Source organism: Athene noctua, chromosome 5, assembly GCF_965140245.1.
Source record: "Athene noctua chromosome 5, bAthNoc1.hap1.1, whole genome shotgun sequence".
Lineage (NCBI taxonomy): Eukaryota > Metazoa > Chordata > Aves > Strigiformes > Strigidae > Athene > Athene noctua.
In genome coordinates, this window is record NC_134041.1 from 12637490 (window position 1) to 12659761 (window position 22272).

General features: G+C 44.8%; 1 protein-coding gene across 19 annotated transcripts in view; it reads right to left on the bottom strand.

Annotated features, from left to right (window-relative positions):
• The window catches only part of PTPRF (protein tyrosine phosphatase receptor type F), a 389874-nt gene that overhangs the window by 95765 nt on the left and 271837 nt on the right, over positions 1–22272 (bottom strand). For 11 of the 19 annotated variants that reach the window (XM_074906365.1, XM_074906369.1, XM_074906381.1 and 8 more), the window contains 2 exons: positions 13567–13755; positions 5962–5979 (listed from right to left, as the gene is read on the bottom strand). In XM_074906365.1, the coding sequence (XP_074762466.1) occupies positions 5962–5979; positions 13567–13755 (207 nt within the window). Of the gene's footprint in view, positions 1–5961; positions 5980–9664; positions 9677–13566; positions 13756–22272 lie in introns of all 19 variants that reach the window. The other 8 variants (XM_074906384.1, XM_074906379.1, XM_074906383.1 and 5 more) reach the window with 2 other exon arrangements.

Below are 22272 nucleotides of genomic sequence, written 5' to 3' on the forward strand. Positions count from 1 at the left end.
TGTCAGCAACTGCCTAAAAACTGCTCAGGGACACTGGGCAAGGGATTCTGGGTTTGTCTGGGTTGGCACAACTGTTCAGACTGTGGCGCGTCAGGAGCAAGGAGAGAACCCAGAAAGCATAAGGAAGTTAATGCAAACCTCTCAACTGAACCAGAAAGAAAATAGTTACCGCAATAAATCATCATTAGACAAACATACAGATCCCTCAGTATAGCTGACAGCTAGCAAGAAGTGGAAGGATCAGGGTAAACTGATGGCAGTCAATGGGACTAGAGGGGTTTTCTTGAAGGACAGCCTACAACTAAGTGATGGATACAGGAAAGTGTAGGGTATCTCAGAGTACAGAGATTTATGAAGAAAGTTATAAGCTCAGACACTGCTGGGATCAAAAAGCTGGAGATAGAAATGCACCCGAGCCTTGGGAAAAACTCCCTAAATGTAAAATGCTCCAGGCCCTAGTTCAGTCATCCCAGAGAAAGGAACAGCTTCATCTCTTGGAGGGTTCAAGTCCAGTCTGGACAGAATACAAGGAGCTACAGGAAAGAAAGAACAGTCCTGAGCAGCTCCTTTCCCTGAAGTTCATGGAAGCTGTATCTGAAGACCCTCAAAAGTGCAGTGGATTCTCTGCTTTGAGAAGTGCAAAGGACCTGATTTCTATTCCTAGCCCTGTTAACATCTCATTTTATAATCTGCACCTTGGCAAACTAGGGCTAGGAAGGCTGATTTACTTTTATTCATTACCTTGGGATTTATGTTGCACAAGTTGCTGAGTAAGGTCTTGTTCACACAGGATGTTACTGCAGACTTCTCATACGGTCTCTTCCAGTGCTCCTGTCTCAGGTGTCTGGTCTCGTTTGCCTGGCTGAGTCCTGATGTGCAACCAGACAGCACGGCCTCAGTGGATGCACGAGGACTGTCTACCACCAGGACATGCACATGTGTACAGAGAGGAGCAGCGAACAGCTTGTTTGGGAGCACGTGGGGCTCTACAGCAGTAGTGTGCATCAGAGCAAAGCCTCTCTGCTGAGCACCACTCGACCTCAGCTGCCTCCTAAGCACCCTGAACAACAGCGGGGCTCCAGCGCAAGAGGGGCAGCCATTCCTCACCACGCTGCAATGTCATGTTGATCTCGCTTGCAGCTCAGATCTGTTCCCGATAACACATCTCAGCTTATCAGGGAGCTGACAGCTCCTGAGAAAAACCGTTGGCTGCTCTCCAGTGCCAGGGAGAATGGTGACAAGGCAGAGATTTCTGGGGCTGAGGGCAGGAGCTGGCCCTGCTGACTGACAGGCATCCCTTATAGGTTCTTTACTTTGTGCTGCTAACTCCTTGCCAGTCCCTTCCCTCCTCTCTTAGCTTTTTCTTTTGGTCTTTAAACTTGGGCAAAGACAGCAGCCCCGTTAGCAGCTCTCCAAGATACTTATCTATTCAAATATACTTGTGCTCAGGCAGAATCATTAGTTGCAGTGACAGTGGTTAAAAGAAGCATTTAAAAAGTGCACTGCACAGAAAGAGCAGGGGGAAGGCAGATCCTGATAAGGGCCGCTTCTTGGCAGCGCTGGGAACTGTTGTGCCATGGAGGGCTTGTCACTCTCTCCTCTAGGTGACAAACCAAATGTAAAAGCTCTGAGCTGCCATACAAACTGATCTCTCTGAAATCCTGCTCTGTAGCTCATCCGGTACCTGTGCTCTCCTCTCCCAGAGAACACTGCATGGAGCTAACACAGCAGCTCTTGGAGTGACACTCTTCCTTATCTCTTCAGGTCGGAGCTCCATCCCCAGCAGTGGGAGCAGCTCCATTTCTCTATCAGGGCATTCACAGCCTCAGCCCCCCCGCTCAGAGCGGGGGCACTGGCCTTTGGCCCTGGTTATAAAATTAGACTTAAGTACCCAAGAGTCAGAGGAACCAGGCTGTAGTTACAGCACTCATCTAAGGAAAGGATTTGTAATGTAGGTATTAATGAACCCAGATACCTGACAAGGGCCCTTCCTCTCAGGGAAGAGGTAAATTTTGCCCACCCTATACACTAGAGCATGTGGCTACCCCAAAGCCCTCCCTTCCTTTTCTTTCCTCCTGCCTCCTACCAGCTTCTTCCACAGAAACACCACCAGACTTTTCCTGAAGCAGTATTCTTAGTTACCCCTTCAGCCAGTGCTTAGGTGTGGGTCCCAATCCCCCTTCTGCTACAAACACCCTGGCTGCTGCCCAAGATGACCAACACTTGCTGTGGGAGATGTGAAAAACCGAAAGACACCAAACCCATGCAAGTCACTAATAATAAAAATAAGCATGTCCCACATTTACTACTTTTTGTAATTTATAACAGCAGCATCTCCCAGCTGTTACAGAGCATTGCACCTGGTCTCCACCAGCCATCAGCACTGCAAAACAAGGTAACTACAAATATATTTTTGCTGTTAGTGTTCATTATGGTCATTATGCCTGAGAGGCCGGTGATTGGCACGCAAGGGGCCTGTTCTGGATGGCAGCACAGCTGAGAAATCACTCTCCTGTGCACCACGAGAGCTGCTGATAGCACCTGACTGCTGCCACGGAGCTGGACTTGGGCAGAGAGGGAGCAGAGGAGACCCAACGTGCTTGGCAACACGAGTTCTCCTCTTGGACAGTGGAGTTTCAGGATGCTCTGATCTCTCACCAGCAGGCACAGGAAATCTTGGGGAACTCTGCATCAGAAGAAAAACTACAGCACTGTCAAATGCACAGTAACGCCTATATGCTTCTAAAGGGACATGAGTCAGTCTGAATCCCAACAGTAAGAAACATGTTATTACAAACATTTCCAGGCACTACCCCACCCAACCTCCCCTTGACACTGTCTGCTCCTGCAAGCACATCTTCTCATTTTGAAATTGTTTTCTTTTTGCTGTTATTTTGTGACTGGAAAAGCTCAAGAAACAGGAAAAAAAATCCTATCACATACAAAGTGCAATCAAATGTACAAACACATGCTCAAGAAGAGACAACAAAATTCTTTTAGCTTCCTCTAATCTTTGGATAGCTTTATGCTCCAGCTCTCAGAATAGTGTCGAAATACTGGAGCTATATTTAAATCAGTTCACTCAGGACTGGAAAAGGTTTAGCTGCAGCTATACAGAAGTCGATGCAGGTGTTTACCTGGCTTCCCAGACAGACAGCTTCTGACACCCAAGTGAGCTGATCTAAAGTTAATTCAGACAGACCTCTGCTACTCTGACATCTGCAGGGAAGAAATACTCTTATGTATAGGAACCTCAGATATTTCCTGTGGTGACAGAAAAGTAACAAATAAATCTGACTGGAGAGGGATAATGCCTGAGATAGTGATATTTCTTTACCTCCTCATGTGCATCTGATCTAATGCCTGTTCGGTCCAGCACCCACCTGAAACACAACCGTGCTCTGCTCTCCCTTGCAGCCTGGGGCAGGAAAATGCAGCCAGGTTTCATAAAAGGTTGAGTGAGTCCAGTTCCAGAGAAATGCTGGAAACATCTTATATTCTACTTTGAAAATAAGAATGGGGCAGAACTTGCTTAAATATGGATTTGCTGGTGCTATCTGTGGGTCACCTTAAGAAGCTAGCTATTCCCTAATCTGATGGGCATCTGCCAGCTCCATGTCTTTCTGATGAACGAATAGGGATTTCAAGACTAAGTTACTGTCTGGGGCAGTCCTGGAGGGGTAAAGAGTGAAGCTACAAATGGAGATTCTGAATTACAGATGAGAGCACCTCTCATTTCAGGGAAGCCAGAGATGTCTTGGACAAAAAGGATGAAATATGTGGGGGTAAGGTCAAATGAGATGTTTAGAGAGAAAAATCTCCTGTAAGTAGGGGTGCATGGTAGAATTTCTCAGGTCGTCCTCTCACTAACCCCATGCTGCTCCCTCTGAGTGGGTTCTCCGCTGCTCCGGCACAAAGGTAATGCTTAAACCTCCCAAGTACTCCAGACACACAACTCCTAGCGATACAGTCACAGCAGCAGTTAAATCAAGACAAAACCACCCCTTCCCCCCAAATATTATTACCAAAAGTGTTCATTAAGAGTCATTAGTTCACCCTTCCTTTCAGACCAAATTAATGTGGATTCCAAAGCATCAAACTTACCTTAATGAGGAACAAGAGTGCAGCTGGGTATAGAACATGGCAGAACAGTCACTTCTACATGGACACAACCTCACCATCATAAAAGCACTTTCATCTAATCTGTCGTTATCTTTAGAAATTCAGTGACCTCCGTTTTAAATAAAAGGCATTAGGCTGACAGAAATCCTCTGGGAGAAGACAGAGAGCAGCACGTGGCTTCTGTTTGCTCTCACAGAAATGTCATCTTTGACATTCAAACAGGACACATATATTTTAAATAATGTCAAGAACATTCTTAAAATACCTCATCAGGACTCAAATGGGGGTGGGAAGTGGGGTGGGGGTGCGGGGAACTTATGTTTTATGAGATGGATGGTTCTTTCCACAGAGATGCGTTCGGTTCCCAAGCAGGACGTATGGAGCATCCACGTGGTTCTGGTGCTGAGTCACTAATGTCATCAGACAGGGCAGGCACGCAGTGAGCACGCAGTGAGGCCCCGGGATGGCTGCATGCTTGGCGTGCACGGCTGGGAGCTCAGAGCGCTCGGCTAGTTAGCATTCAATCTGTCATTTCATTTTAGGATTTGCAGTAGAAATAGGAGATGAGGAAATAGTTTAAGGAGCTTGTAACATCACAGCTGTCAATCTCCACCGTTCCAAAGGGAGGAATGACAGATATATAAGCCCATTCATATCAAAATAAGGTTTGCAGTTTTTCTCCCTGACCCAGATTTGCTACAGAGGCAACTTAATGCAAATACGCATCAAACGGCAATTCACATTTAGTCTAAAATCACTTAACAGGAGCTGAAAACATTAACCCCCAGCAACAGAACCAGTTCCAAAGAGTCAGACTATTAACTTCCAGCAGTGATTCAGGGGAAAGAGGAGGGGAAAGGGGAGAAGGGGGAAAACTGAACTAACAAGATCACGTTGATTTGTAGGTGGTAGTCATTCTGTCGAGAAATCCAGGGGTCAGTCAACAGGGGTAACCAAAATCACAAGAGAATTCAGAAGGGCCTTAGCATGTAACGCTGATTAACATGCTAAAGTTAATCTAAAGAGACAGCTTTGAGTGTCTAGGCTAGAAAAGACAACACTCCAACTGGAAAGTCATTACTGGTGCATACAGGCTGTGAAAACTAGCCAGGGACTGTGCACACTGGGCTGTCAAAGCAGGGGTGGGTTTAATTAATGAAGACTTAAAGCAGCCAGATGTGCTTCTGATTTATCTGTTTAAAACAAATCTTTGTGCTGCAAAGCAACATCGGCATGTCCAGCTTGGAAAGGGGGGTCTGGGGCAGTGGTTCTCCACTCTGCTGCCACATTAGAGGCACACTTGAAAGGCAAACATGAGGAATGCAAACAAAGGTGCTCCTTCTCCCAGAGCCAGGTTTGCTCAAACTTTCCAGAATTGCCCTCCTTATGGTTAAAGTTTAATGCCCAGCAGCAGTGAAGAATTTGACTGTTCTCTTGTGAAAATGTTACCTCCTTACACTTACAAAGTAATCCATCTAAAACTTCCTAGACACAAAACCTCAGAGGCCACAACTGCGCGGGAAGTTCAAAGACTTGTAGAAGTTGCAGGAGATGTCAACCCTGCTGTGGCGGAGGCCAGGGACCATTTTCCAGTTTGCAAACTTTCCGTTGAATAACCCCCTTTCAACAGTGCAAAATTGCAATGGATGAGTCTACAAGAAATCACGCTAAAATCCAACCAAAATAAACACACTAGTGGGAGAGTGCAGATGAGTGAGAGCACTGGCAGAGTTAGGGCTGAGAGTAAAAGCTGGAGATGAGAAACACCGGAGGAGAAGGGACAAGGCAGACAGGAGATGGAGTGACGTGACAACTGGAGGCACATTTCAGCATTCTTACCTCTGATCGGTGTACCACCTGGTGAGGTAATTTGAATGCAAATAAGATTAGAGAGAAGCATTAGTACAAAGAGGAAAGGAAGAAAATTATAACTAAAGAGCAGAAAGTTTTTTTAAAGCTAGAATTTGTATTAGCGCGACAGGAATAAACAAAAAGAAATTGATGTGCAATAAAAGTCAGAGTGGCTGTCTGGGGGTTAGTAAAGCTCATTGCTTCCAGGAGTGCAGCATCTAAAGCCACCACCCTCATGAACGGGGGGCCGAACTAAGCTGCTAAAGTGGTGTTGCTGGCTGGTCTCACCACTTGCATTCACCCACACCACTGTTCAAGCAGTTGAGATGGAGGACACGTTGGGAAGATGGTGCAGTGCCCCTTCATTCCTCATACAGAACAAGGAAGGGGCGTCCTCGGGGCTGTGTGACCGTGAGTGTTCTGGGCAGGAGGGGTGGAAAGCGCATGGTAGCGGGCGCTAGGTGCAATTTTGCTTTGAGGTTAGAATGACCAGTGGGACAAAATCTGCTTGCTTAAAGAAATTAAACTAAGGAGAGAGTGTAGCAAATCAGTTTTGAGCCATTCTCCACATTCACATAACCCTTGCATCAGGTTCCCTCCGGCAGAGAAGTGGGTGTCATGCAGAATTAACTTTACATACAGAAATATTTCAAAATTAAGTAGTTTCTGGTAATGTAACAATGGCACGCTAGCCAGATCTCTGTTGTTCCTGCCTAATTTGGATGTTAGCTGGAGAAGAGAATCCCTACCCTCTTTATAAGGCACTGGAGATAATTTTACATGCTATAATGAAGAGTATCTTATAAGGAGGGCTTCTCTGGGAGTGAGGTTAAGTTATCCTGTTGCAATGATCTATAAAGGTTTGTTTTATGAGGTCAATGTGTTCAGTAAGTGGAGGAGCCACTGGTTAGTGTCTTGAGTTCAGCATACAATCAATAACAAAACATGACTGAAGGGGAGATGCTCCAGCTGGGCAAATTGGCAGGGAACCCTTCTAATCCCCACTTTTGTCCCCTTGGTCTTATTTTGCACATATGAAGGCTGTTAGTATAAGGGAGAGAGATTCATGCAGATCGAATCTGTAGGCAGTTCATGGTATGTGTTGGTTTTATGCAGATTTGTAGGATCTGAATACCAAGCACTTACCAAAGAAAACTGAGGAGTTTAAACAGACAGAAAAACAGGGTTAAACAGGACACAGTGTGTCAAATCATGTTCAGTGTATTGATTAATAAATACCAGTATGCATACAAGAGTGTCGTGTATCTCAGATTTACAGCTCATTCCATTATCCACAACAATGATCACCCAATGGGAAAGAAAGACAGAAAAGAATTTCTGTAAATACAAAGAAGGCATATTTTAAGCACGTTTAACTTGCCTCTTAAAAGGTTATTACATTATTTATACTTATTCTTTTTCCTTCCTAACTATCCTTCCTTTAGGCAGAGCCCTTTCTCTACGCAGAAGCAGCAACTCAAACTACTCATTTTAGCATTTTCCTCTGCCAAGATGACTTTACCCCATTTTAACTTTATGTCTGGTTGTATTTTCTGACGCTTTCTATCCACAGATGACTGAAGCATCAGGAAAAATCTTGCAGTGACTGAAGTTGTGGGTAATCTCTCTCTTGCAATAATAAATCTGCTGCTTATTTATCTATCTTAGTAACTACCACTATCCTTGACAGAACAGTTATACTCAGAGATACTTGTATGGAATATCACAGTCATGGAAAACAGGGTTATTTCACTGCCCATTTGGAAAGTTTGCCAAGTGATATTTTTGTTCTGTTTGGTCTAGGACCTCCCCACTCCTGTGTTGTTGCCAACCCCCCCCCACCCCCCACCCCATCAGTTCTCAGAGTTAAGAAAAGCATCACCACAGTGTGTCGCTTCCCACAGGAACGGTGCAATGACTTTGAGCACAAGCCCAAGGGGCAGAAAACAGCACTTCCTTTTCTCTCATCTGGCTGAAACAGGGTTTGTTTTTCTGTCCTAGAACTGAAAAGATTTGCAGCAAATCTTTAAATCTACTCCCTGTAGAGGCTAAACCCTTTCTCTAATATGCAGTTGTCTACACAGAGCTCTAGGAGCAACTGCATACTTGAAGCAGATTCTCTAAAATGTAAGTGTGACCAGATCATTTTTTTCTGCGTTAAATCCCAATCCCCAGATTCTGAATGTAAGCCAACCCTCGTGGGAGCAGCACAGAAGCTTGCTGTATTTAGCGCAGTGTTTGTTCTGGGTCTCTCTCACCTTTGCAAAGTTAAGCCATTCGCTCTTCACTCACAGGACACCATTATGGAGAGTGCACAAGGCTTTCCTGTTGGACCCCAAATTTCCTCATCCAGAAGCAGTAAAAGTTTCCATTTGCCCTTCATATCATGACAATACATTTCTGGTTGTTGTCTTTTCAGGGTATCCTTCAAGGGGCACAAACCACAGCACTTAACCCACAGTGACAACATAAGGAGTCCATCAAGTGATGGAGATGCCATCACTTGAGGTTACTGAGGCCAACTTGTGTCCTGTGATTACCAGGCTGCTTTATGCAAAGGGCACCCCAAAATGAAACTTCAAACCCAATTCCTTGTGTTTGAAAGGTTTGAAACACTCATAAGGAAGGAGAGTTGCTTTCCGCTTTATGATAACAGACACTGAGTAACACACCATACGTTCACTTCAGTCAGGAATGAATGCTGACCCTGACATCTTCTGTGTACTGGAAGCACACAACCAGGCACCCAAAACAAGGCAAAACACAGGATGATACACTGCAAAACCCCATGGGATTATTTGCCTTCGTATTTCTCAGTGTGGAGGAGAGGCTCTGTTGGAGAAGGGACTTCACTCTGCTGACACAAACTCACCCCAGACTTACCAACACACCACTTTCTTGTAGGAACCTAATCCACAAAAAAATCACTCCAAAGCAACATGAAACAGAGAAACTAAGGCTCTTGCTGGCTGCAGCTGGGCACCAGGGCAGTGCAACACTGAATCCCAGAGAGCTCCAACAGTGCTTTCGGCTACTTCCTAACATAGTTTTAGGGGAACTATTTTCAGAAGTGAAAGCACTACAGAAAAGACTGGCTACTTGCCACCATTTGCAACAGGGAGTTTGTGTAGAACCCATCACTGCTGCATGCGCCTCACACAGCTAGACCCAGACGTGCAGTATCGGTTCTTCCAGGACGTAAAACTTCAGCTGTCAACTGGTTGGCCACGATATTGCTTCGACCCTCGTCTAGTCTGAGACAGCATCCATCCTTGTGTGGATTTCCTGACCCTTTTGGATAATACTACCCAATCCCCATTCTCTTGGGCTGTCCTTACATACCATGCCCTAGGTCGATGCCCATCTGATGTACGGACTCAAAGCTGTTTCTTGCCAGGAGCTGAATGTCTTCTGTTGGGTACTGACTGCTGACTATTACCAGTGAAGCAGGATATGGCCATCACTGACATTTCACTGGGATGGATATCACTTCTTTTTGGAAATTTGTTCTACTTATGTTGGGTACTCCTTTTGTTTCCAAGTAAGCAGTACTTCTAGCTATAGGATCACTAAAATGAAAACGCTTGCTGGTAACTCTGAGAGCATAAATGCTCAGATGATCTGGTGAGCTGGCTCCCACTGCTTCTTTGTTAGAAGCTCCTACACTTTTCCAGAGAGTGACTGCAGTCACCTATAGAGCCCTCTCGAACTCGAACTTCACTTGCAGTTATTTGCCTGAAAGACACACTAGGGGGGTCCAGGGCATAGTTCCATAACTTAGTTAATTGATGGTGATTAAAAGAGAATGATAATTGTTGTAAGACCAAGCTCTTTACTAGGTGAAAGATGACAATGCTCCTGGAATTTCTGGAGTTTCCTTACATGGCAAAGATATCTATCTGTATGTTAACATTCAGAGTAGTTATTTATTCTAATTTGACATTTTGTTCATAAGTTTTTCTGAAGAGCAAGGCGAAAGAGAAATTCTTCAACAATGAAACTCACTGGAAGCATTCAAGAGCGCTGAGAATATGAATATCATCAGAGCTGCTTTGAAGTCTTCAGGAGCTTGTGATCCAAGAGTCTTTACAGAAGAACTGTGAAGCATCAGCACAATCTGATCTATATTGAGAGTTTCCACCACAACATCAACTCATTTGAAAACATGGTTAGAGGTGTAGCACTGACCCTTGCTGCCAAAACTCAATATGTACATCACCTGAAATACTACAATGGCTGGATAGTTTTAAAATCAGTTCAGCCAAACAGGTTTTAAACGAGTTAGCATGCTGGGGAGGCTTCCCAGCTCAGAGCTGGCCTTAGAGATCCTGTGTCATTGACTGAGAGACAGTGACTGAAGCTATGGACCCTGGGGGAGAACAGGGAGTTGTCCGGAGTCACTGCATTTGCAGAAAAGCAGCCTCTCCACAAGAGGTGGGAAGTATTAGCAAGATGAGCAAGGAAGAATTTTGCTACAACCAGCATGAGTCAGAGACCTTGCTTTTGCCTTGATCTGTGATAATGGGAGATGAAAACCTGTATTTATTTGTGTTCTCATCTCTAGAGCAATTAGCCCAACACATACTGGCAAAACTACCGAAGAGCCAGACTTAATAAAGAATTAAGCATTACTCGTGAGGAAAGAACTACGTATTGGGGAGAAAAGGGAAAAAAAAGCCCTCTAAGTGTGAAGAGTTATGCCACCTGTCAGAAGGTTTAATGAGAAAAATGCATATGCGCACCTGCAGATGTAGTTAGCAAATGAGAGATGGTAGGATACAGAGCAGATTTATAAATTGTATATTTGCTCCTGACAAAGACACTGGTCCTCTGGGGTTAAAAGAGCTTAAGATGATGGCTTGGTTGTCTTAAACCACAAACTCTCTAGTACCTCGACAAAAGATGAACAGACCTCTAGAAATTGATGTTCAGAGTCCCCTTGGGCACATGATCTGACTGCATGCAAGTTCAAAGACCTGTCTGAAGCCCCCAGAGCACTGCCAGCCCACATAACTGAGTGTCAGAAGAGAGCACCTTTCCCAAACATGCTGCTGCTTTACCTCTAGCTATTTATTCTACAGTAGAAGCCTGAAGAAATAAAATCATCCCTCAACCCCCTCTCTAAATCAGACTCCAAAACTACTTTGACCTTTATGACCTATATTTAGTACATCTGAATAATAATAATATATTATGTACTCATTGAAGGTCGGACACTCTATATATGCAATATTGGGCTCACACCGTGCTGTAGCTATTTTAACTATATTACATCTGTCTAGCTTTTATTGGGTTTTAATTAAATGAAATTAAATGAGCGTATATTTAGATTGAGATAGTATAAACTCACATTCATGCAGATATGCCAGGCTGGCTGTAAGATATGATCTTAATGGAGCAGAGACTTTGCAAACTATTAAACTCTCCCATATAATGAGGTATCTATTTAAATACTCTTTTCTTTGAAAAACAATTCTGCCCCACTATGGTGTAGTGCTGGAGAGCTGAATTAGCACCTCACAGAATGGATCAGAGACGTCCAACCCACCACATTGCTCACACAAGGTGACTGCAGTGGGACTCAGGCACTACTTTATATCAACTATAAATACAGGAAAAAGCCACCAATGCAAGCAGGGGTTGAATCTCTGGCCCATGAGATGTGGTAAACTTCTTGCTCCCTGCTCATGCCAGGGTGGAGCACATGTTCAGAGCCTCTTTGGGCACATGATCTGACTGCAAGAAAGTTCAAAGAGCCTTGGTGAACCTTGGCATCGTATCGCCAGGTCCCTGAAAAGAAAACTTTGCTCATATTTGGAAGTCTCTTGCACTGAACTGTGGAAACCTCCCTTACTACATCAGAGAGCTAATCAATTTCTTTTGCGAGTCTGAGGATGTGTGCTGCTCATTGATTTCTAAAAGGTTCCCTTGACACCTCCCTTGGTAATTACTGTGTCTTTAGCAAGCAGCTAGCTCTAGAGTCTGAATCCCAGGTGAAATACTCAATTGAGATGTTGCTCAAGAACAGTGAATAGGAAGCAAAACCTGGACATACTGACAGGGTTTACTAGTTTGTTTTTAAACTTTCTATCTCACTAAACTTGTGAAGCAGCTGGTAGAGAGGCAGTCAAGTGCCTGCGAAAAGGAGGCTGGAGAATGTACAGCAAGTGCATCAGGAGCTGCCTTGCTGCTCATTTATGGTAATTTCTGATGCTGATTTAGTCAGCTATGAAGTGAAACACATCCATGTGCACTTTCCTATTGCTGCTTCCTAAAGCTTCTCAGAATAATTAACAAGTGTGATATTTTCTTTCAGCACAAACAGATCAAGATTAAACCATGTTGTGGGGGAGATAAGCTAAAGGTCACTGGGAAATTTCATAAGCTATAAATGCATTAGTATAATTAGCGCTCACTGGTACATCAAGGTGGGATCAGGAGTGTCAGGCTGGGTTCTATTTTTTGATGAGAGTGATGTCTCATTACCCACTCCCCCAAGTACAAGCCTACTTCTTATCATCCAAGCATCATCAGATTTATGCAGAGGGCTCCTGCTATGGGGAAATGTGTCAAGACATTCACCTTGCTAGGAGGAAGATGGTGTTGCCCTGGCAGCAGCACTCATAACAAATGACTTTTGAGTGCCCAGAGACATATCATGGCCAGGCAAGGCAGTCTGCCTCTTATTCAAGTGTGAGACCTTTCTAGACAAAATTTGTTCCAGCTCTGATCCCTTCTGTACTTTGTGTAGGGTAATGTGGGCTTTTTTTCCCCAGACTAAAGCTGCTGTGTAGTGCTGCTGTGCATTGTTAAATAGCCACTGCAATTCACGCTGGGGAGCTGCACTTCATCAGTGAATAAACCAACGTTTTATTTTCTTTTAATTCTCTAATGGGCCTTACAGTCCTGGGAGACCGAACAGCGCAGAAGAAAAACAAGAGTTCCTTGCTAAAATGAGTGCATTCTTAGCCACCCACAAGAACTAACTGTCTGTATTTCAAAAGCTAGTATTTGGCTTATCAAACATAAAAATCAAAAAGAAATTATATATTTCAAAACTGTGTCCACCTTCCTTTGAAATCCATAGAATTGCTGCTTCTTGGATTTTTCTTTATTCTTGTGGTGTCACATAGCAAGAATGATAAAGATCTCAACAGGAAGCAGAGCACTGTCTCACAGAGTCTACGTAAGGAGTGAAGTAGTACCTGACCCCTGATGGTAAAATCTCAGCCAGTATCTCATTGTCCTGATTTGCACTGTGCTCCTATTAAAAATATCTGAGACCTGTTGAGTTGGTAGTGAAATGTCTGAGCCTACCAAAGATCTGGGGCAATGTCAAGATGGTCTATCGAAGAAGGAATCCAGGTGATGTTCCAAAAAGCATGTCCACTCTAATGTCTCCTTTTAACAAGCCACGATATCCTGTCAGAGAGGATCAGCTCCAAAAACTGTTTTTATATTGTAAAAGAAACAAGCTCAAATCAAATTGACGTTTGGGTTTAGAATTGCATTTCAGGGAAAGAAATCATAGAGGCAAGTAAAAGGGAGCAAGAGTGACGAGGTAGGGAAGGCTTACTTGCTTTGCTACCTTACCCGAGCGGAGCTGCTTGATTCGTCCATTGCTAGTTGCAGTGTCGACAGGCAGGAAGTCCTTGAACCAGGAAATTTCAGGATCAGGATTGCCGCTGGCAGCACAGAGCATTGTGGCTGTGCGGGCCTTTTCCACCACCTTCAGCTGCGGGCCCATGTCAATGGTTGGGAAGCCAGCTGGGAGGTGGTCTTCTGCAAGTGGAGAAAACATGCAAGGTTAAAGAGAAATGTTTGGGTGTAGTGATGGGATACCGTTGTAGCGACAGCAGTGTCATGGTACAGCATCTGTGCCTCTGCTGGAAAACAGCAGCCTGACTTCCCTACTGAGAAGGTTTTCAAGCCCTTAAAGCACATTAGGCTCTATAATGAGCATTCATTACACCAATAGAAGCTTCCACTAAATTTAACTCCGTTTAAATCAACTGCCTTGGGAAACGTCCATAATTTTCATTGATACGTAAGTTCCATTTATTGTTGTTAATAATTCAGTAAAAGCAGGTATTTGCCTTTTGTGGGAGGACTGAGTTGAAGATAACATACAAACACAAAGCCAAATAGTTTGAGGCATCTTGAAAAACAACAGCTAAACAATAAAACCCCTCTGAATGGTCCAGAGAGACCCATTTTCTCTTTTTTTGACTAGGAACATTCTGTCACACTGGTAGGAGAGACTGTAAATTTCTTCCTCATGTCCCCAAACCTGATTCAGAATGCTTTTAGAAACTAATGAATGTAAAGCTAATGAGCCACACTCTGCTCATGAGCCACCTTGCCAGACTGTGCCATAGCAAGCTCCTGGTGCATTTTTTGGGCTGCAGAGAGCAACAGAGGTGTGTGAGAAATAGACAGTGCATGCCCTGGCATGTCTTACTGAAATACTATAGAATGAAGCACCCCTTTAACTGCTAAAACCATTCATACAGCAGGTAAGAAAATGGTTAATTAGGTTTGCCGGTGCAGAGCACGCTCAGGTAGGCTGGGTGGAATACATTAGGCAGCCTTCACTGATAAGCCAAGGCATGCTCCAACATCGTCATTCAATAGCAGCCGCAGAACAGAGCTCATTTACTCATTCTGTGGCAAGATGTACTGTACTCTGCTAAGCCTGAACTGCAATCAAAAGGACATACTTTCGCAGAAAAAAGAACTTGAAGAACATTATCAAGCTTTTAAAGCACCAGAAACTCAATTATTTTCAGTATGTTTCTTTCTTCCCCAGTTTTAAGGGAACTTAAGCAAACCTTCTTGGGCAAATCCAATTCTGCAAGGCTTCCAGCTCACTGCAGTGTTTAAACAAACAAGACCTCAGCATCTTCTCAAGTCCCAGAGGAGTCTGAACTTGCTGCAATCTGATTTTTCCTGCTATCACCACACATCTCTGTATCCCTCACTCCTGACAGGAAGGTTCTGAAAACAGGCCACCTCAGGTGCTTCCTTCTACCTGTACTGCCACACCTGCAGCACAAACACAGCCTGTGGTGGCTAATCTTACTTATTTCTCCCCAAGATCTCAGGAGAATTCCCAAGACCCTTGACTTGTTTGCAAATCAAGACTCTGTAGCACAAGGCAACATCTGCTCTAAACAAAACAATGCCCTGGAATATTGGGGGTTTTTTGTTTAGATGAGAATGACTATGAAGCATCCAAGGTTTTCTAAAGGAAAAAACAGTTCCTGATGCTTACTAAAAGCACAAACGACACTTGGTCTCCCAGACTGGCCTCCCCAGAAACCTCTCTCATCATGAGCAAACATAAATGGATTTTTTTTTTTTTTTAAATGAAAGGTACCACAAAACCTAGTTCTTTTTAAATTTGCTCTCCATTGATTTTCAAAGACAAAAGGTACATAGAGCTTAACTGGAATGACACCAGAGCTAGAATTCAGTAACAAGCAACAGAAACACTCAATTCTGAGCAACCACAATGCATACTCCTACATGGCTGAAAAGAAACAAAAGAAGGGTACAAACACAAGTACACCATGGTATAGACTGAAAAGCAAAGGAAGATACATAGGAAAAGCAGTAAATGATGACATTCCCTTGGATTGAGGCCAAGTTTGCCTAAAGTGCAGCACCTTGCTATTTATGGTACTGAAAGCAGATGTTAACTCTGGGGAGGCCGAAATCCTGATGTGATCTAATCTAATCACCTTGATTACCATTGACAGTCTTTTCTGGTTTGTTCAAGATTTTACAAAGAATGCACTGACCTAAGTATCACCCAGTTCACTTCGTCCAAAGTCTGTGTGGAGGCTTGGCACATAGCTAAAAGCAAATCTGAAACCAGCATTTGTGCAAGAAATCTCTTCCTATCTGCAGTGATCCTTTGTCCACAGAAATGAGAGAGATCAGAAAATCCTTCACAGTGTCTGATCCACATGTACATGACCAGCTTGCTGCACTGGAGGTGGCTGTTCAATCAAAATTAGCAATTTGTGATGAGCTACAGACCAGCAGAAATTAAACAATCTAACTTAGACTTCACTGGGTACAACAGAGAGATGCTGATTACAAAGACCCAGTGGCAAAGACACTGCTGCCATACTAGAAATCTCAGATTACGCCTTTTCTGAGCTGCAAAGAGATGTACAGCGCTGCTCTCATACCACACACCCCCTGCAAGCCCAAGCCATTACAGAGCCCGGATGAGAATGCTGGGCACTCAACACCTGGACAGAGACCACCACATGATGGCCCTCAGTCCCCAGACCTCATGCTGAGCTGGACACAGACGGGCACAGGCAGGCATACGAGGCTTATGCAGCACAGAGTCTTTACTCTCTTAATTGCACACAAGCCCCAAAACTATAGTGACAAATGACAGTAGTAGAAAAGCAGTGCATCCTGTGTAGTCAGAACCGCAGCAGGCTCCCTGGGCTAGCCCTGGTACTGACACAGCCAAGTTCCCGTGCATGCCTGGAGATTAAAACCTGCCTATCTGCTGTAGCCACACCACCACCAAAACTCAAGTAAGTGGCACTGGCATGCCTGCATCTACAAAAATGCACAGGCAGCTGGGACTTCTTTGATCCCTTGTCAATCAAACATAGAGGCAACACTGGTGTTTAAGAGCAGCAGTGTGCTTCCAGGAGGCGGCAGTTCCAGGTCACATCACTGTGTGATGAGATGCCAGGGAAATCTGACAGCCAGTCCCTAATGGCACCTCAGACACCCAGAGGCTGGGGTTTGCCTGCTATTAGTTCTGGGGTAGGTCTCCAGGGGACCTGCACGGGGCCAAGGTCACAGTTTCTGGGGGCTCAGGCTCAAGGGGAGGACAAACACTTTCTCCAGAGATGATCCTAGGGCCTCAGGTGCCCATACCACCGTGAAATGGGGGACCTCAACTACTGCAGGTCCTTCCCTGGTACTGTGTGCCTCTGGCAGCCCCCCTGAACTGAAGAGTGGCTGTGGAGTAAACCTGAGCTAGTCACACCACAGCCTGGCACAGGCCCACACCTGCCCTGTCAGCAATGCTCCTGTAGAGATAATAGGGCTTCCTTCCAGCCTGGCTTGGTGTTGCTGGTTTCACTGTGACAGTGAGGGATGTCTCTGTGTTCAAACACTACAGGCGACGATAGGAGTTCAGAGCTGTTCTTACCTTGCCTTCCCCTCTGGCAAAAGTCTAATCTAGGTCTAATTATGAGGCTCAGTCATGCCTCGGCTCCTTTCAGCTCTTGCTAGCTGTACTAACTTGTCTGCACATGGAGCTCGTCAGTAATAGCTCTCCTCCTATTCATGCCAATACGTGGATACCCTTATTCTACAAAATGAGTTTGTCAGCACTTGGTTTTATTCAAGGTTAGCTGGTGCACTTTTAATACACATTAAAACAGGCCATGGATCTGCTTTCAAGTGCAGACTATCTAAACCAGTTTTTCTTTCTGGGTTTCAGATACTTTCAGAAAGGGTGTATCTCAGGGTAAGCATTAAGTAAGAGCAAGCAAAATCTAGACACAAGCAGGAGGTTTTTTTAGCATTGCAAGCTCTAATTCCCTCCATGGACTACAGCAGCAGAAGCAGGAATGACAGGGGAGCAGGAAAAGAGAGAAGCAGGAGAAATGGAGAAGCAGTGAGAGAGAGAAAAAAAAAAGTGGGTTTTACAAACAGAAACTCGGAAAATCCATGACCAGGCTGAGGCCTTGCTAGCAGCAGTCACCAAGGAGCCAGGAATGTCCCTCTGGCATCTAGCATGACAGCATGTGCAGAGGGTATCTCATGCTCACTTGACAGCTCCCTTTGCTAATCTCCTTTCTGAGGTGACAGAAATCTAACCCTCCTTCTCTTACAGCTCTTTTGTGACACACATTTCCCATCTTTAAGGGAAAAACTAAGGTAAGAAACCTTTCCTACAGCCCCAAACTGGAGCTGAGACCTCCTTTAGAGCAGCTGCAATTACATAGCTCATTCACCAGCTCCCCAGAAAACTACTTTTCTTGAGGATGCTGCCATGAGACACATACCCCTTGGGGTGTCCTTATTTTCTGTATCACTCCAAGTATCAAGTGATGATAAGGGACACGGAAGCAATTGCAATTTATGTCTTATGAGAAGCACGGATCAGCCCAGCATGGAACGGTATGTGGATAACAGCTGCTTACAGAAAGGCCTGCAGAGCAGTCTGTGGTGAGCACAGCTGTTGATGGCTGAATCCTGCAGGATTACCCCCAGGATTTTGCTGGAAACTTGTAATCTCTCACAGAACAGAAAAGTTGGAGGGGTTGGGTATCAGGTTCCTACTAGCGCAAACCCCAAACACCACTCACTGGTCTTGCAGCCACGCAACTGTGTTTTGGGGGTCATATCATGACTTAGCACCTGTAAAACCTTCCCCCTACCACTGTGAACAATGTAGGAAGCAGTATTTTAGAAATTATAGTGAAAACTGTAAACACGTTTATGGGAGTTATTTGTCATACTCCTCTTCCTATAAAAGCCAGACCTGCTTAGTATCATGAGTCCAATTGTTCAGACTGCTGAGGGAGAGAAAAAAAATGATACCCAATATAATTTGGAAATAGCAAAAAGTAGCTTTTCTATACATTACAGCTATAGCTGTGAGGTTAAATCTCTTACAATCTATCAAAACCACTGCCCCACTGGAAGAGGTGTTCTCAACTCATTTCAAGTGAGATATTGGGCCTTATCCCCACACAAGGCTGGAAACAGCTTATCTGGGCCACAGGCTCCTGCCAGCCTGCGTCAGCTGAGGAACTTCCAGCCCAACATCAATTTTAGGGGCTCAGTAGGAATGATTAAAACACAAAGCTGCTTTGTTTTCAATTCTGCCAGCTATCTGAAGCCACTCAGGAGCGTGCAGAGCTAGGGACAAGCCAGGAAATGGATTGAGGGCAAGAGATCTCTCTGATAAACGCGTTTGACTGCGCAGGAGCAGGATACACGTATCAAAAGCTATTTCACAGGTTCCCTACCCATTTGGCGAGGCAGGCTGAGATCTCACCTGGTTCAAGTCAGGGTTGAACTGATCCTTGTAAGAGGTAGCAAGTGGCTTGATGCAATATAACACAGGATGTTTCAGGGGTAGCCCTGGTGTACTGATGGACTTGTATTTGATGGATCAATGGAATTACTTTGCAAATTTTACAAACTTCCAAATCTCCCTCTGAGACACTGAAACGCGTTAGCAAATGCAAAATTATCAGTGCAAGGAAGATAGCCTGGGTAGTTGGCAATATTAACTAATGAAAGATGCAAGCCAGTAAGATCATAAGCACACCACAATCCAGGACATCTGTTTGCTGAATAAACAGCCCTAATTCCTTCAGCACAGGTTACACAGCGCGGCTATTCAATTACCGCAAGACAATCAAAAGCAGTCGAGCAATCCAGTGGCCCAGAAGAATGGCATCATTTTACATGATAAGAAAATCCTGACACTGCTCTGTTCAGGTGCAACTGAAGCTGCACAAAGAGCATTTTATCAGCCATTTTGAGGCGACCCTCTCTTCCTGCATCCTCCTTCTTATAAACACCCTCTAAGAGGTGGACCAAAAATACCACCCAAATTTGTGGTCTCCACAGGCTGCCTGGCATCAGGCTACCACCTGTGTGGGGAGCGGTGGGAGGAGGAGTGCATTCGTGCGTGCTCACTGCCTTAGCCAAGTCTCATGCTGGCTAATGAATGCCCCGTCAACATTGGCACCACCTTGTAATTGCCTAAGGAAAAGGTGGGGCAGTGAAACCAACCTGTTTCAAAAGCAGCAAAGTCTTAATTACTGGGTTAGCAAGTATAAAACAGTTTCAGGCAGGCAGAAAATACAAACAGTCATGTATTGATGACAAGGCTTTTAATGACAAATCTGCCAGGTTTTGTATGACATCACGCCAACGTGACATGCTGAAGCTGCCTGCTGAAAATGGGGAGAAGGGCACAGATGAATGGGTGGGTGTGGAAACCAGCTCCAGAATGACTTCTCTGTGTCACGGTGTAACCACATGAATTACTGCACAAGAGCTTACAGTAAACAAAGTATTTGCTATCTCTTAGAAAGATCACAGCAGCAGCAGCAGCAAAACAGTTCACAAAAGAAAGAATCTGAGTCAGTACAAAACAAAGAAAGTACTGTAAGGAAAATTCAAGAAAATACGAGACTAGACAAGGCAGAAGAGGATAAACTGTCAGGCAGATTCCCGCCTGGGGGGCTCATGGTGTGGGAGCTCACAAGGCCTGCTCATTCTAGAGGTTATGAGTCCATAAAACACCTGATGGAGACAATGCTACCTTTCAAAAGCGCCAGAAGGGCGCTGCTAACTTTGTCCTTTCATGGCTGGACAGCAATTATTGCCATTTACAAGCCACTGATACCTTCTGGGTAGCACAGCTGGCCATTTCCCAGTATTTGTTTATCTCAGAGGGGAGTGGGACGGCTTTGCAGAGAGGCGGGTGCTCCCAAGAGCAAGACACAGCGGCGCCTCCCAGCCGGCTCGGACGCGGATTCAGCCTGTGCTCCTGCCAAGTCCCAGTGTTGCTTCTCACCACGGTCCCACGTGTGTGGCGGTAAGGTAACTTATGGTCACTGCAGCAACATGTCACCTCCCTAGAGCTGGGCACCCTGCACTTGCTGTGCACTGGCACTCAGCGCTCCCTCCCACCCAGGGCACAACCTCAGTTCCCCAGGCCTGAGGGGACACTGCATCCCAGTAGGGTGAAACAATTGTTTCTCCTGGCCCTTAGAAATGCTGCTATCATCCAAACAACCTTCCTTCAGGCCTCATAACACCTCTTGACCTGCACTGAGGAACTGGTCAGGACAAAAGGTGGTGCCACAGATGCAGAGCCAGCCCTCCTTTAGGAAATATGTCCTCCTTCCCTTTGAAGCACTGCAGCATGCCACCACCAAAGCCCTCCAGGATACACCAGACCTAGCCACACATCAGCTGAAGCTACCTCTAAGCTTCTCAGGGGTAGCTAATCTAGTCTAGATTCAGGCTGGGCCACAGAAAAGAGCTACATCTCTAGAGGCACTGATGGACACTGCAACAGTTGTCACTCTCCAGCACAGCTGTCCCCTAACCACAGCCCAAGGGAAGGTGTAAGAAAGGTCCCTCTGGGAAGAAACTGCACTTCCGCTACAATGGCCTTGCACTCCTCTGATCCAGGAGCTTCACAAACACTGCAAGATCTGCTGAGATGACTGAGTCTAGTTACAGCTTCAGCAGCGAACAGGCAATTCTCTCACGGATAACAGTTTGTGACCTGTGCTCGATGGAGGGCAACACAAAGATGACTAACAGCTGCTGAAGCTGACTCAAAGCAGACCAGAAGTAAGTATTCAGTCACAATCTTGGGCAAATTAAAGGTTTACACCTTCAATATATTGTTTCAGTTCTTAGTTTAGGGATCTTCCTAAGTAATAACAACTGCTCAGTATGTGTTAGCTATGGAGTCTACTCTCAGCTACGAGACCTCAACCCATCCTGGAAGAAAACAATTATTTATACCTTTATCAGATTAGATTGCAACAGTCTGAGATGGCATTTACAAAATCCTTACTATCACATGATCCTTCAGTCACCCTGGCTACCACTTCTTTCTTTCCATTCTGACTTCCTTGTAATGACAGTCACATTTGCAGTCTTGGTCCTAAACTCAAGTTTTTCCAAGACTTAGGCACAATATATCTAAAAGAGCTAAAAAACTCAAGAAGGAAGATTATTGGAGAAGTTTATCTGTTCAGGCTAAACAAATTCTGTGTTATAGAGCAGAGCCTCTCCAAACTGACAACAGCCTCCCAGTGGTGGGAAGTGTGACACAAAGCCCCTTAAGAGTTGAGGACCACCCTAGACCTCCTGCTCCAAGTCTAAGCCCACTATTCTGCCAGTAATATAAAGCAATGTGCACAGACAACTCAAAGCCAAAGACACATCAAAACAAGCATCTTCCTGAGAGACCAGAGAAACTAGTCACTCACGTTAATGAAGTACGAAGAAGGGCTTAAATTGTATGGCACTGAAAGTCATTTAAGGGTTCAGAGTATGGCACAGCAGAAACTACAGCAAGAAATGTCAAGAATGTGGGTGAGAAGAGCTTACACAGAAGTAAAACAGATCATATCTGCAAGATTCCCTGCCTGAGCAAGCATATCTTTCTTAACCCCTGTTTGGCGACAAAAAAAAAGATTTTTTATTTCCTCCCCCCAAATTATGGCATAATTTCAAGTAGGTAAAAATAGAGTTTTGTGGGTCATA